We start from the raw sequence: 14,423 nt of genomic DNA on the forward strand, positions 1-14,423 counted from the left end.
GCGTCTTCATGAGCTCTATGACCTTCTCAGCTTGCTTGCGGTGGTGAAGCAAGAAGCATGTTGGGAAGGTCCATATGGCAAAGCACCGAGGGCAGCCTCCAGCCAGCAGCCAGCAAGGACCTGAGACGCTCAGTCCAATAATCCACAATGAACCCAGTCCTGCTAACAGCCATATAGTGAGCTTCTAAGCAGACCATTCACCGCCTGTCCTACAGACGAGATCACAGCCCAATGGATACCTTACTACAGCCAAGAGACCCTGCAGCAGAGGGTTCTTATAAGCTGTGCTCGGAGTCCTGGCCCCCGCAGAAACTGTCAGATGACAAATGTATGTTCCTTTATGCCACTAACATTAGGGTGATTTGTTATACAGCAATAGATAATTAATACAGAGAGGTCAAATGACTTGCCTAAGTTCCCACAGACGTTAAAGAACAGAGCCAGGCCTTTGAACCCAGGTCTCTCTGACTCCAAAATCATTTTCTTCCTTTTTTTTTTTTTTTTAAGATTTTATTCATTTATTTGACAGAGAGAGAGAGTGAAAGAGCGCAAGCAGGGGGAGTAACAGAGGGAGAGGAGAGGGAGAAGCAGGCTCCCCGCTGAGCAGGGAGTCAGATGTGGGGCTCCATCCCAGAACCCTGTGATCATGACCTGAGCTCAAGGCAGACGCTTAACCAACCAAGCCACTCAGGCGCCCCCAAAATCATTTTCTTAACTACTCAGCTGATCTTCCTCCCGCAATAACAGACAGAACCTATCAAAAGCTTGACTCAGGGGCGCCTGGGTGGCACAGCGGTTAAGCGTCTGCCTTCGGCTCAGGGCGTGATCCCAGCGTTATGGGATCGAGCCCCACATCAGGCTCCTCCGCTATGAGCCTGCTTCTTCCTCTCCCACTCCCCCTGCTGTGTTCCTTCTCTCGCTGGCTGTCTCTATCTCTGTTGAATAAATAAATAAAATCTTTAAAAAAAAAAAAAAGCTTGACTCAGGCCTCATATTAAACATTTTACATGAATTCTCTCACGGGATCTGGGAGACAGGCACCGTATCCACTTATGTGCGGGATGCAGAAACTGAGCTGAGCAGAGAATCCCACTCTGAGATCGCACGTCAGGGGCGGAAACACTTCTTTTAAGCCCCACCTCCTCGGCGTGCCATTGCGTATTTGTTCTGAATTGGAGTGGATTTCAGAAATGAAGAGGGACTCAGGAGGTCTCGCAGACTCCAGGCCTTAGTCCGTCAGAGCTGCTAAACAGAAATCTACAGACTGGGCAGCTTATAAACAACACACATTTATTTCTCACGATTCTCAAAACTGGAAGTCCGAGATCAAGGCACCGACACATTCCATGTCCGGTGGGGACCCACTCTCTGGTTCACAGAGACAGCTGTCTTCTCACTGCATCCTCACATGGCAGAAGGGATGAGGGAGCTTTCTGGGATCTTATAATGGCCTAGTCACCTCCCACTGGCCCCACCTCCTAATACCATCACCTTGGGAGGTGGGATTAAATATGTGAAATTTGGGGGGACACGAGCATTTCAATCTCTAGCAAGGTCTAAGAGTGTGAGGAGAAGAAGAGAGAGAGGCAAGGCCAAGAACTCTGCACCATCCATCCCCAGCCCTGGTTGTGGTCCAGCCTCGCTGGAGAGAAAAGCGGCACCAAGCTCTCTGTTCAGACTCATCCACCTGTGTCTTGGCTGGAGGCTTTAGCGGGTGTGTGTGTGTGTGTGTGTGTGTTCACACGCTTGTGCACCTGCTCTCCCCCACTCCTTGGCATGGAAATACCTTGCACCCATGGTCACAGCAGAGATGCACAGAATGAGAATCCCCAGTCCCCTGCCTGTTCACATGGTCTGATGGACGAAACGCAAATCCCACAGCCGCATAGACGTTCACTCCAGACTCCCTGGGACATGCCAGGCCTGTGGGTTCTCACCCATGCACACCTGTATCCATACAGACGTTCTCAGAACCTTTCAGGAGGCCAAGGAGTCTTGCAGACTCTGTTGAACTTGGACTCCCTAAGCCTGCCTGTGGGATTTTGTGTGTATGTGCGTGACCATGGGTCCCTGTATTGTGTTCTGCTTTTGTGTCTGCAAGTGTGTCCTTGTGCTTCCCAAGGATAGTGTAGCCATCTGTCCACTCGCATCCTGTCTCTTTCTGAGTCTGCAACTCTGCTTGCGGATGTCTGGATGTGGCTCTCTCCCTGTGTGTGACTATGTCTGGCTACGACTCTGGCTTGTGGCCGGGTCCTGACCATGTCTGCCCCTCTGTTACTGCTCTATCTATATCTGTGCTCTATGCGCTTCTGGCTCTCGTCCGGGCTGTATCTCTGTTGTCCTGTCTGTACCCACAGCTGTGGTCTGTTGTCTCTGTCCGCAACTGTCTGCTGGCTGCACCCGTGTCCGCCTCTGCATCCATCACATGGCTGGGCAAGGACTGCCCCATACAGGTGCTCTCCCTTTACACTCCTCGCTTTGTGCCCATGACTAGGCTCTGTCTGCTGTCTGTCCACCTCCCTGGCTCCGACGTCCGCTCTCCAGCCTGGCTCCCTCTGGCGGTCCTATAGGGAATGGCCGGTGCAGATGGGCCAAAGGAAGGAAGAGTTGAGGGAAGAGGAAGCATTTTAGGCAAATTGTAAATCTTTGGCTGCCCCAGAGAGAGGAAGGCTTGAGTGTGATGTCAGGGACCAGAGGTGTCCTGGCCTGGCAGGATGGTGCTGGGGGTCTAGCCTCCGAGCCTGCCACCCACGCCCACCCTACCCTCCGAAGGCTAGGAGGCAGGATGCCTGGGTCTCTCACAGTGGGTGGGGGCGGGGGCCTCCCTCCTGGGACGTCACCCGTCAAACTTCCTCTCCCGGCCACACAGGAAGTTGAGCGGGCTCAGGGCCCAGCCCTGCGCAAGCACAGGCCCCCAGGACCCCTGGGGCAAGGGCCCCGCTGGCGGCGGCCCTGCAGGGACCATGGGATCCAAAGCTGAGTAAGAGCTACACCCTCCCCCACTCTCTGGACCAAGATTCCCAGAGCAGGCCTGGGCTGGGGCCAAGGGGAGCTGGGCTGGGGCAGGCCAGGGAGGGGCCGTGAGCCACGGGGGCAGGTGGCTGGGACTGGGGCAAGTCTTTCAGCGGCCTGCAGTGTGAACTCGACTCTCAGGCACGCTCAGGCCACTCTCAGCCCCTCTTCCCTCTCTCTTTCTCCTTCCGGCTCTGCGTGACTAAGTTTGTGACTCTGAGCAGACACCTCTTGGTGCATCAGAGAGATGGGGAACATGGCTTCGGGGAGCCAGCAGGGGCCGGGGAGGTGAGAGAAGATTGCGTGGGTCCTTGTGCATGGGTGCTTGCGTGGAACCGCGCGAGCATGAGGGTGAAGTGCCAGGGGTTCCCGTGTCGGGGTGTCAGGGACTGTGTGTGTCTGTAGCCAGTCGCCATCCTGTCCACTGTCTCTCTTCAGGTCTCGCTGTTGCTCTCCCTGAGTCCACGTCCCAACATCCTCTGTGGGGTGGGCGGAGTGGGGGGCAAGGGAGCTCGGCAGAGAGGCGGGGCTCACAGAAGTCCCAGGGCAAGCCGCCCTCCTTGCTCTGATAAGAAATTTGGGGTCAGCCCCTGGGGAACCATGAAGTCTCCCACACAGAGACGCACAGGCAGGGCCTCTTGCTCTCGAGAAGACCGCAGGGACGCACACACATTTACCCGCCACACTCGCAGCCACGCAAGAAATTGTGGAGGTCATTCGTCCTCACACTGGCATGGTCGCACACTCTCACACTCCCACTCCCACCTGACACCTGCACTGGACAGTCAGGCAGACACGGGATAGAATCACACACACACACACACACACACACACCTCTGCATGCTCACACACGTCATGCACGCACGTGCACACACACCTGTGTGCTCACACAAGTCACGCAGCACGTAAATCTTGCACACACACAGTCACACTCTCCCTCTGCTCCATACCCCTCAGTCATGCACACGCAATCAATACTATTGTTCACACAGCATCACACAACCTATACACGGCCGCAAATCACTGAGGGCACGCACATGCAGTTGCACCTGTCACACACACACACGCGAGGCGTTGCAGACACACACACATGACCACATACACAGAAGCAAGCCCCTGGGCTCACTAAGCCATGTCCCACGTGTCCCGTCCCACAGAAGGGATCCGCCTGCCATGTTCGATTGGTTCTTTGAAGCAGCCTGCCCTGCCTCCCTGCAGGAGGGTGAGTTGGGGGCATCAGGCGGGAGTGGGAACCTGGAGGATGGGCCTGGGGCCCTGAACTTAGAAGCCTGCTCTCCCACAGATCCCCCCATTCTGCGGCAGTTCCCCCCAGACTTCAGGGACCAGGTATGCAGGCTGGCTCTTTGCTCCCCTGGACCTGGGCCAGTCCTCCCAGGGAAAGAGACTGTCTTGGCCAGGGGTGGGGTCCAACCCGGGTGGTCAAGCAGAGTGTGCTTCTCTCCATCCCCAGGAAGCTATGCAGATGGTGCCTAAATTCTGCTTCCCGTTTGATGTGGAAAGGTAAGGATGGAAGCAGACCCTCAAGGACCCAAGGACTCAGACCTCTCAGAGACCCCCAGGATTCAAACACCCAGGGAACCAGGGACTCAGGCACTCAGAGACCCCAGCAACTAAGAACCTATATACCCAGAGCCACAGACTGGTAGACAGAGGACTAGGAGTGTTGGGGGGGGGGTCAGGGAGCTGGGACCCTCGGGTCTCTGAGAGCCTTTCCCACCTGCAGGGAGCCCCCCAGCCCAGCTGTACAGCACTTCACCTTCGCTCTCACCGACCTGAGTGGCACCCGCCGATTTGGTTTCTGCCACCTACGGGCTGGTGCCCACAGCTGCCTCTGTATCCTCAGGTGTGGGGTATGGGGCTCTGGGGTGGGGGTTGGGAGGGCCTTGGTCTAGGGGTTCTTCATAGAACATATGTCTTCTCCCCACAGCCACCTGCCTTGGTTTGAGGTGTTCTACAAGCTGCTGAACACGGTGGGCGATCTCCTGGCCCAGAACCAAGTGAGACCAGCCCCCCTTCTTGTTCCTGGGGGAGTCCCAGCCCTACCCTCCCAAGCCCCCAGCCAGGCTCATAACCCCCCGGCTAGGGGCGCCTGGGTGGCTCAGTCATTAAGTGTCTGCCTTCGGCTCAGGGCATGATCCTGGAGTTCTGGGATCGAGCCCCACGTCGGGCTCTTCCGCTGGGAGCCTGCTTCTTCTCCCGCTCCCCCTGCTTGTGTTCCCTCTCTCACTGGCTGTCTCTCTCTCTGTCAAATAAATAAATTAAAAAATCTTAAAAAAAAAAAAAAAAGAACTCCCCACCGCCCCCTGGCCTCACCTAAGACCCTCGGCTCCTCCTAGACCACTCCAGCCCCCATCAGAGCCCTCAGAATCCCCAGCCCACATTCGGGTTCAGACACCCCGCTCCCACCCAGGTCTCTGAGGTCGAGGAACTTCTTCTAAACCTGCTGCAGCAGCCCCTGCCTAGGACTCAGGCCTCAATCGAGCTGGTGAGTAGCCCCCAGTCCCTGGACGACCCCCTTGGGTGGATGGGGGGGCTGCACCCCAGCCCTGAGGACCCCAGCCCTGAGGACACACAGCCACACCTCTCTCCCAGGGCAGTGGAGTGACAGTCTCCAGTGCACAAAGCATCCCGCCCCCTGCCCCCGGGAACAGCTGGCCGGTAAGCAGAACTGGGGACCCTGTTAGATTGGGCACCCAGGTGAGGCCGACCCCTGACTGATCCGTGCCCCCGCCCATCGCCCCCCACCAGCTTTCCTGCTTCGTAGCCCCCGACTCCGGCCGCCTGCCATCCATTCCTGAGAACGTGAGTGGGAGAGAGTCCTGGGGGCGGGGAGAGGTCCCGAAACCCAGAAGGGGCGGTCGCATCCTGCGGTCCCTCGCTCCCAGCGCTTCTCTCCGATCTTCAGAGGAACCTAACGGAGCTCGTGGTGGCGGTGACCGACGAGAACATCGTGGGGCTGTTCGCCGCTCTCCTGGCGGAGAGAAGGGTCCTACTCACCGCCAGCAAGCTCAGCACCGTGAGGCGGGGCCAGCCGGGCCGGGGATGGGGCCAAGGCCTGGCTTCGCCCCCGGGGGCGGGACGGTGGGGCGGATTCCTGGCTCTAATTCCACTGGGCGAGACTTGAGACAAAGTCCTGGCTCTGCCCCTTGGACATCAGGTTGAGCTGGATCCTGGCTCCGCCCTTCTGTGGGGAATCAGAGTGGGCTGCCCTGTAGTGCCCTCTTTGGGAGAGCTTAGTTCAGACCCCACCCACTATGGGCCGAAACAAGACTGGCTCCGCCCCTCTGGAGGGTGCGATCAGGGAGGGCTAAATTGTAGTTTCGTCCCTAGGAGGAGGACTGGGGTTGCGAGCTCGGGACGAATGCTGGTTCCATCCCTAGGGATCAAGGGAGCTGAATTATAGCTCCGCCTCTTCGGGGGTGGAGTTACTGGGCTATTCTACCACTGAGGGGAGAGATCCGGAGGGTTACATATTAGCTCCGCCCCCTAAAGGGAGGGACTAGGACCTGGGAGTAGTGGCCCCACCAGCTCCAAACACTGTAATTTGCCCAATTCTTGGTCTTCACAGGATTCCTAAGGGATTTGAATTTTCACCTCTTACCCAGTAGTGGGTGGGGAAGGGGTGAGGAGGGAGAGATAGAGACAAGAGACTGGGGACATGGGAAATGGAGCCGGGGAAGCCACCGTTCCAAAGACGGTCCTTGAAGCTGGGCCGGGGGGGGGGGCGGGCGGGGGGGGAGTGTCCAGGCCTTGACTCTACGGCCCCCTACGTATCCTCAGCTGACATCGTGCGTCCACGCGTCCTGCGCCCTCCTGTACCCCATGCACTGGGAGCACGTGCTGATTCCCACCCTGCCGCCGCATCTGTTAGACTACTGCTGGTGAGAGGCGGGGACTGGGGAGCAGTAGGGCTTGGGAAGAGGCCTGGGGTCCTGGAAGCTATGGGGGGGGGGGCCGCCTGCATGACCTGTCCCCTCCGTCGTCTGCAGTGCGCCTATGCCCTACCTCATCGGAGTGCACTCCAGTCTCGCCGAGGTGAGTGGGAGCAGACCGGGACCGCAGCAGCGGACGGGATTCCCTTCCTCCTGCACCCCCAAATAACCGCCCCCGCCAGAGATCCTCAGGCTCTGAGCGGCTGTCCCCACCCCTACTCCCCAACGCAGAGAGTGCGGGAGAAAGCCCTGGAGGAGGTCGTGGTGATGAACGTGGACTCCAATACTTTGGAGACGCCCTTTGACGACGTGCAAGCGTTGCCCCCAGACGTGGTCAGTGTCACCCCCTTCTATGCTCCTGAGGCGTCGCGAAGGCCAAGGTCCCACATCGGCCGGCTCACAGCCTCCCCTTGTCCTGCAGGTGTCCCTGCTGAGGCTGAGGCTGAGGAAGGTTGCTCTGACGCCGGGGGAAGGGGTGTCCCGTCTTTTCCTCAAAGCCCAGGCCCTGCTCTTCGGGGGGTACCGTGATGCGCTCATCTGCAGCCCGGTGAGCAGCGGGGAGGCCGAGGAGAGGACTCGTGGGTCCTTGAAGGATTAAGAATAATAGTAGTAGTAGTACCTAGCTTTTATCGAGTGCTTACTCTGTGCCTTTGTTACCTCATCTGTAAAATGGGATCCCACTAGTACCAACACAAAAGGTTCATGTGAGTCAGTGAATGGGCATATGCCAAATGTTTGGACAGTGCCTAGCACATCGCGAGGACTCGATAAATGCTATGTTTTACTGTCACTATTACCTCACTTAATGTTCACAACTGTATGAGGAGATAGATACCATTATGGTCCCATTTTGCGTTTGCTACATAGACATATGATAGAATAAGGGAGACAGCTGGTGTCCAGGAGAGCCACGGAAGCTCAGATCGCGGGTCTTTCTTCTAGGGCCAGCCTGTGACCTTCAGTGAAGAAGCATTCTTGGCCCAGAAGCCGGGGGCGCCCCTGCAGGCCTTCCATCGGCGGGCTGTGCACCTGCAACTGTTCAAACAGGTACGCCAGAACCCTGGGGGCGGGGCCGGGGCCGGGGGCGGGGCTAGGGCGGGGCTGGAGCGGAAAACCCTGGGTTTCTGGGGGCGAGCCAGAGCTAGAGCCAGAGGGACGGACGCCTGACTCCTATAGGCGAGACTAGAGTCGGTCCGGCGGGGTCCCACCCTTCAAGGTCCCCGGGTGGGGGAGGCATGACTGAACTACTGTTTCCCTAAGGATGGGAGCCCTTGACACCTGAGGGATAAGATCTACTCCCGGGTTCCTGGGGAGATTGGGGTGGGATTAAATCCCTGGGTCCCTAAGGATGGAGCATCCGGGGCAGGAGTGGGTGTACATGCGAGACTCTGAAAGGGGCGTGTCCCGAGTGCGCACTCCCCTTGCTGGGGTTACGGGGACGTGGGGGAGAAGTGCAGCTGGATTCCTGGGTTCTTGGGAGGTGGGCTGGACTCTAGGGTCCATCTGTGCGGGGATGGGTTCTCGAGTCCCTGAAGGTGAGGTCGACTTCTTCCAGGATCACTGAAAGGAGGGGGGCCGGTCAGGAGTGTCAGAGTCCGACTTCTGGGTCCCTATGAGGGGCGGGGTCTAGTCCCTGACAGGTCCTGACTGGGGCGGCGGGAGAGGGTTGGACTTCTGGCTTCCTGAGATGGCTCCAGACCCCTGGGTCCTAGGGGTGAGTCCCTGGAGGGGCCAGGGACGGCTTGTGTGTGTGTAGGGCCAGCAGAATCCTGAGTCCTCGGATTCAGATGTGTTGGTAGCAGCCCCTTCTGACGCTTCCCTCACCCCCAGTTCATCGAAGGCCGACTGGAGAAGCTCAACACAGGAGAAGGCTTCTCAGATCTCTTTGAGCAGGAGATCACCTGCAGCGGGGCCTCCTCAGGTGAGCCCTCTGCCTAGGCCAGAGCCCCCGCCCCACCAGCACCCCAGCCTCAGCCCACCAGCCATGACCTCCTCTCCTCATTGCAGGCGCTCTTCGCTCCTACCAGCTCTGGGCAGACAACCTAAAGGTGGTAACAACGAACGCTTAGTGTTTATTACTGGATTAACTTAGCTCCATAACAGTCCCCAGGGAGGGTCATCATTACACTCGTTTATAGACAGAAGCGAAGAAATTAAGACTTGGCTAGGGAGAGGGGCTTGTCCAGCATCACGCAGCTGGGGTGGGGAGGTGGAGTCTGGGGTAACCCCAGGGTACCAAGTCTCTCTCCCTTGCCATTCTCTCTCCCCAGAAAGGTGGTGGTGCCCTCCTGCATTCAGTCAAGGCCAAGACCCAACCAGCTGTCAAAAACATGTACCGCTCGGTAAGGCTACAGTAGACAGGCCCCTTACTGGGGTGACAAAGACAAGGGGACAAGGCACATTTCAACCCCACATGTAAAGTGCAAACATTTTTATCAGAACCGAATCAGCAGTTAAACCATTAACAAGTCTTCCTGCTTTTATTCTCCATTAACCTACTCGTTTTTGTCAGAATCATTGCTTCCCAATTTGAAATTGACAACCCAGACTCATTAGTGAACGTCTTTTGTCCTCAGACACTACACTCCCAGCCTCTGTCCTTGTTTCCTTTTCTCCCAAGCCCATAAGCCTCCTGTGGCCAACTTCTGCAGCTCTGAATTGTCCCTTAGGTTTTATTCGTTGCTTGGCTTTTGAATGCTGATACGTTTTTACAATGTTCCATTTTTGCCACTCCCCATTTCATTCAGTGGTTATGTCCCCTAGGAATATTCCTTTCGTATTAGGCAAGGTGCGAGTTTGACGTCTTAGGTGGTACGTGGAGAACTGTGACTGTCTCTGAGGCACAAATGTGAACAGATGGCAAGACAGTTGTCCTATGGGACGGTGAGCTGAGTTCTCAAAATGCTCAGGGTCAAATCACCGTGGCATCTAATTCTCTTTTGGCTCCTCTGTAGGCCAAGAGCGGCTTGAAGGGTGTGCAGAGCCTTCTGATGTACAAGGTAAGGCCAGTGGCCAATGGCTGGGGCAGTGGAAGAAGGGGCTTCTGACTCACCCACCGTCTTCCTAGGATGGGGACTCTGGCCTGCAAAGGGGAGGTTCCCTGAGAGCCCTGTCCCTCACCAGCCGCTCAGATCGTCTGCAGCAGCGCCTGCCTATCACCCAGCACTTTGGAAAGGTAAGTTATGTGCCCCCCACCCCACTCCCCACTGCAAATGCTCACAGCTGGAATTACCACCTAGTCCTCCTCCCATTGTCTCCATCCAGACATCTCACTCACCTGCTCACCTACCCCAATATCCGGTGCCCGCTTAACACTCCCCCCCCCTCCAAAAACCTGATTCTGTAGTTCCTGAGGCCCCGTCCTCCAAATCTGTCCTTTGCAGAACCGGCCCCTTCGCCCCAGCAGGAGAAGGCGGCTGGAGGAGACACCTTCTGAGTCCCTGGAGGAGGTGTAAGTCTCAAAGGCTGGGGAGGGGACAATGTTGGAAGTGGAAGGCCAGGACTGATGGGGAGGATGGTCCCTAAACTCAAGAACCTCCAGAGCAGTCCAATCAGGACTGGGGGGTCGGGCAGACATCTGAGGCTTCCCATCCTTACCCAGGGCACCTGCTCTGAGCCCCGAGGATGCCCAGGACCCATGGGCAGAGGAAGCTCTGGACAGCAGTTTCCTGGGGTCTGGAGAAGAACTGGATTTGCTGAGTGAGATTCTGGACAGTCTGAGCGTGGGAGCCAGCAGGACAGGCAGCCTGCGACCCAGCCAGAGCTTGGACTGCTGCCACAGAGGGGACCCGGACAGCTGCTTCAGCTTGGTGAGAGCCCCCCAGTTCTCCCCCACTAGCCCATCGGACTTCCCAGCCCCTCCAGCATCTGAAGGCCAGCAACTTGCCCATCTCCCCACCCCTACCCAGCCTGACATACCAGGAAGATCAAGATGGCAACCAGATGATGAAAAACCACCAGAGCCTCAGCCCCTGTCCCTACCTGCTGACCTGCCATCTCTGCAAACCCTCCAGCCTTTGGATGCCATGACCTCCTCAGAGGACCCTACTTCCCAGCCACCCTTGGAGGCCAGCCAAGAAACCATCCTTCCACCCCAGTCCTCATCAGCTTCTGCGGACCCAAGCAGCCAGGGGGACCCTGAGTCCCATCTTCTAATCCTACATCTCTCCCCTTCCCCCACAGCAGCCAAAGATCCCAGAGTCCAGGAGAGCCCCTGCACCCAGCTCTCCACAGCACCCACCCACTCTAGCCCTCCAGAAAGCCCCCAGCTTCTGGTCTTCACAAAGCCCAACTTGGATATTACCTGGACATCCCAACCCCTTGATTCTTCCTCAGATCCTGGTTCCACAGAGAACCCGAGATCCCAGCCCTCTGAGGTCCCGCTGGCAGAGCATGCTCACCTCCAGCTCCCAGAGGGGCCGGGAGCCCTCAGATCCCCTGCCGCACCTGCCAACGACTGGCAGGAGCCCCAGGCTAGGAGCCGGCTCAGAGTCGCTGAGCTTAAGAAGTGTTTTGAAGGTTAAGAATCAGGGTCCTGGAGGAGACCCCGATCCTTCAATAAAGCCACAAGAACCCAAAGCTGGTTTCCCTGGTGAGTTTATCTGGGGGCCCGCTCTGCTCAGAAACGTACCCCATTCACTACCTTCCTCCTGGGGCAGCCTCCCGCTGGCTCTTAGGTACAGCTGAAAGCCCCTCCCTTCCAGGAAGCCCTGCCAGCCCTAGGATCCTTGCAACTTTACAATTCATCTCTCAACAGCCTATGAGCCTTGAGTTTGTTCCCTCCATCTAGACTAATTCCTGCCCCCAGCAGCTCAAAAAGAAAAAGGTTTTATTTTATCTCACTACCGAATGTATGTATGTATATATATAAAATCTGAGCAGCACACTCTCCCTCACCCTCAGGGACAGAGTCTTTAAAGCACCTTCTTCCCTTCTATTCTTAAGCACTGGGTAGGTTTGATTGCCCAGAGAGGGCTCTGCCTTCCCCCAAGGTCACACAGCAAGGGAGATGGACAGAAAAGGGGACCTAGATGGGCAAGCAGCCCCGCACTGTCTCCTTGGAGTCCTGGGGAGCCCGGGCCTCGGCTGCATGGTTGAACTGAAAGGAAAGGAGAGGATTTGTCGGGCCTGTGTGGCAGCAGGACAGACGGCCGAGCGAAGATGGTGCAGCAAGCGCGGAGGCGGGCCCCCAGCCCCGGCATCCCCAACGGCAGGCAGAGTCAAGCAAAGGTGGCATGCTTCACCGAGCCCGCCAGGCAGGTGCCCCGGGGCCCCCCAAGTCCTCCTGCACCATCAGAGGCTGTTGTCTCGGTGACAGCTGCTGCGTGTGAGCGAGCACCGGGTGGTCCTGGGCAGTGGTGGTGGCTGCAGCAGGCCCCAACATTCAGATGAGCCGCTCCTCGGGCGGCAGGTTGAGGTTGGGGGGCGGTGGCACGCGGGCACCCACCTGCTCCTCGCTGCTGGGCCGGTAGGTGCCCTCTGTCTGCCGCTTCTCACGCAGTTTTCGCACCAGCAACACCAGCCCCACGGCCAGAAGCAGGGCGGCCAGGAGGGAGAAGACCACAATGATGGCAGTGATGGCCCCCTGAGACTGCAGGAGAGGGGACAGGTTGCCCACCTGAGCCAGGAGACTCTGTCCACCCTCACCTGAGAAGCATCCAGGGCTCCTAATGCCGCCCCCACCCCCAGAATTCCAGATTTCCATCGATCACATCTGGGGCTCCCAGGCTCCCACCTGCCACGCTGGGACCCCCCCCTCCCAAGCACCTGCCACCTCTGGGAGTCTGGGCATCTTCACCTGCTACATGTAGGATGCCTGAGGAACATCCCTGCTGCCCTCCCCCCATGTAAAACCCCAACTCACCAGGGCCCCACTGGAGCCAGAGCCTGGATCAGAGGGTGTAATGGTGCCATTCTCATTGACAGGGGGGTCCAGCGCTGTGGGGAGGGGGTGGGTAGAGAGGACAAATTAATCCTTACCTATCCTTCCCATCCTGGCACAACTGCACCTTCCTCAGGCATCCCTCGGTTAGAACTCTGCCTTTCTGAGTCTTCCATTCTGGTGGGGACTGTGGGTGCCCTGCATGCAGGGGCTGGCCCAGTTGCTTCCGCTCCTATAGCCACCCCCAACCCAGCAAAGCCCAGCAGTGAGCAATCAGCCTACAGTAGTTTGCAGCTTGTGCTGAGTTGGGGTCTGCTATAATGGACGGTGTCTGGAAGCCAGCTGCTGCCCTCCCCGCACCACCTCTCCAGCCCTCCCTCGGCCCTTAAGGATCTGGGTGGATCCTGCGTTTCCCTGGAGTGTCTGACTCACACCTCCCCCCCAGGCTCCTGAAACTGAAATAGAAGGACTGAATGGCTGGGTCCACACCTATGGCCAGCCTGGTCAACCTGGGATCAGAGGCCCAGGCAGGCCTCCTCCTGGGTCCCAGTCCGCGCAAAACACTTCAACCACACTGAGCCGCAGGGACACAGGCTGCTCTCCCCAGCCCACAATTCCGCCTTCCTCAGGAACTCAGGAATTCCACACCAACTCCAATCGTCCAAGGAAACCCCTACCCCGACCGACCCTGCAGACTCCTCTCAAAGTATCCCATGACCGCTCCCCAGTTCTCGACCTCTCCAGGGCCCAGGTAATCCGCGCTTCTAAGCCCCGCCCCGCGCGGGTACCTACTTTGCCCCCAGGCCGGGCCCCAGCGGGCCGGCAGCAGCGGCAGGCCGAACGCCACAAGCAGTCCCAGGCCGGGGCTCGCCATGGGCCGGGCGACTGGCTGGTGGCACCGGGGACCGGGCTTCTCGCGCGCGCTGCTTCTACCGCATCTCGGGCCGGGGGTACCTGCGACCCGGCACCTGGGGCGGGAGAAAGAGAAAGGCGTGGGGGAAGGGGCTAGACCCGGGCGCAGGCCTAGGGGAGGGATGACCCGCCCAGGGCACCCCGGAGTCCCGCCCCGCCCCCGCCGCCAGAGGTCAGAGATTAAAGATTAACTTGAGGCGGCGCGTTCCTGGGCTGGGGAACGGGAAGGGGGGAAGGGGTGGCAGGCCAAGCAGCGCGTCCTACCTCCCTACCTGGCCCAGGCGTCCTCGACCTTGCTCAGGTTCCCTGTCCGGGTCCCTGGCTCGAACCCTCGGTGCGTCCGTCGGTAGCTCGGACTCCTCCAGCCCCGCCCGCTCACGTGACCCGGAAAGTTTAGTCACTCACCTGGGAGGGGAGCGCACTTCCGGCTTGTGCACCTGAGCCTAAGCGAGAGGGCGGAGCCAAACGGGGGTGGGACAGCGCCAGAGGCGCACCTGTAACGGGAACCCAATTCTATAATACCGAAGAGTAAAAAGGGGCGGAAGCGCGCAGGTGTAAGAGGGACCTCCCACCTATATTGCGGGCACTTCTGTAGGATCGCACTGGTGTGGAGACATACCGGGCATGGAGACACTGGTGCATGGGGCACGCCCGTCTGGGGCAGG

At 58.4% G+C, this 14,423-nt stretch overlaps 2 protein-coding genes across 4 annotated transcripts; one reads left to right on the forward strand and one right to left on the reverse strand.

Annotated features, from left to right (window-relative positions):
- Positions 1–2,864: 2,864 nt before the first annotated feature.
- Positions 2,865–11,543, forward strand: DENND1C (DENN domain containing 1C). 2 transcript variants are annotated; one of them, XM_045776722.2, is made up of 23 exons: positions 2,865–2,980; positions 4,170–4,234; positions 4,316–4,359; positions 4,484–4,533; positions 4,757–4,876; positions 4,961–5,030; positions 5,444–5,518; positions 5,626–5,691; positions 5,782–5,835; positions 5,939–6,049; positions 6,814–6,914; positions 7,023–7,068; positions 7,197–7,298; positions 7,387–7,512; positions 7,908–8,012; positions 8,796–8,886; positions 8,973–9,013; positions 9,236–9,307; positions 9,920–9,964; positions 10,033–10,140; positions 10,349–10,416; positions 10,567–10,774; positions 10,874–11,543. In XM_045776722.2, exons 1-23 carry the CDS (start codon positions 2,964–2,966, stop codon positions 11,486–11,488), a joined length of 2,400 nt encoding a protein of 799 aa, XP_045632678.2. In that variant the 5' UTR covers positions 2,865–2,963; the 3' UTR covers positions 11,489–11,543. The 2 variants fall into 2 exon arrangements, with proteins under 2 accessions (XP_045632678.2, XP_045632679.2); XM_045776723.2 differs by lacking the exon at positions 4,316–4,359 and having other exon boundaries at positions 2,900–2,980.
- Positions 9,018–14,153, reverse strand: CRB3 (crumbs cell polarity complex component 3). Of its 2 annotated transcripts, none has more exons than XM_045776724.2 (5): positions 14,031–14,153; positions 13,639–13,814; positions 12,829–12,902; positions 12,412–12,555; positions 9,018–12,063 (listed from the first exon to the last, which is right to left on the reverse strand). In XM_045776724.2, exons 2-5 carry the CDS (start codon positions 13,718–13,720, stop codon positions 11,992–11,994), a joined length of 372 nt encoding a protein of 123 aa, XP_045632680.1. In that variant the 5' UTR covers positions 13,721–13,814; positions 14,031–14,153; the 3' UTR covers positions 9,018–11,991. The 2 variants fall into 2 exon arrangements, with proteins under 2 accessions (XP_045632680.1, XP_045632682.1); XM_045776726.2 differs by having other exon boundaries at positions 14,023–14,153.
- Positions 14,154–14,423: the final 270 nt, after the last annotated feature.

The sequence above is a fragment of the Ursus americanus genome, chromosome 14 (assembly GCF_024610735.1).
Source record: "Ursus americanus isolate L20-20 chromosome 14, mUrsAme1.1.p, whole genome shotgun sequence".
NCBI lineage: Eukaryota > Metazoa > Chordata > Mammalia > Carnivora > Ursidae > Ursus > Ursus americanus.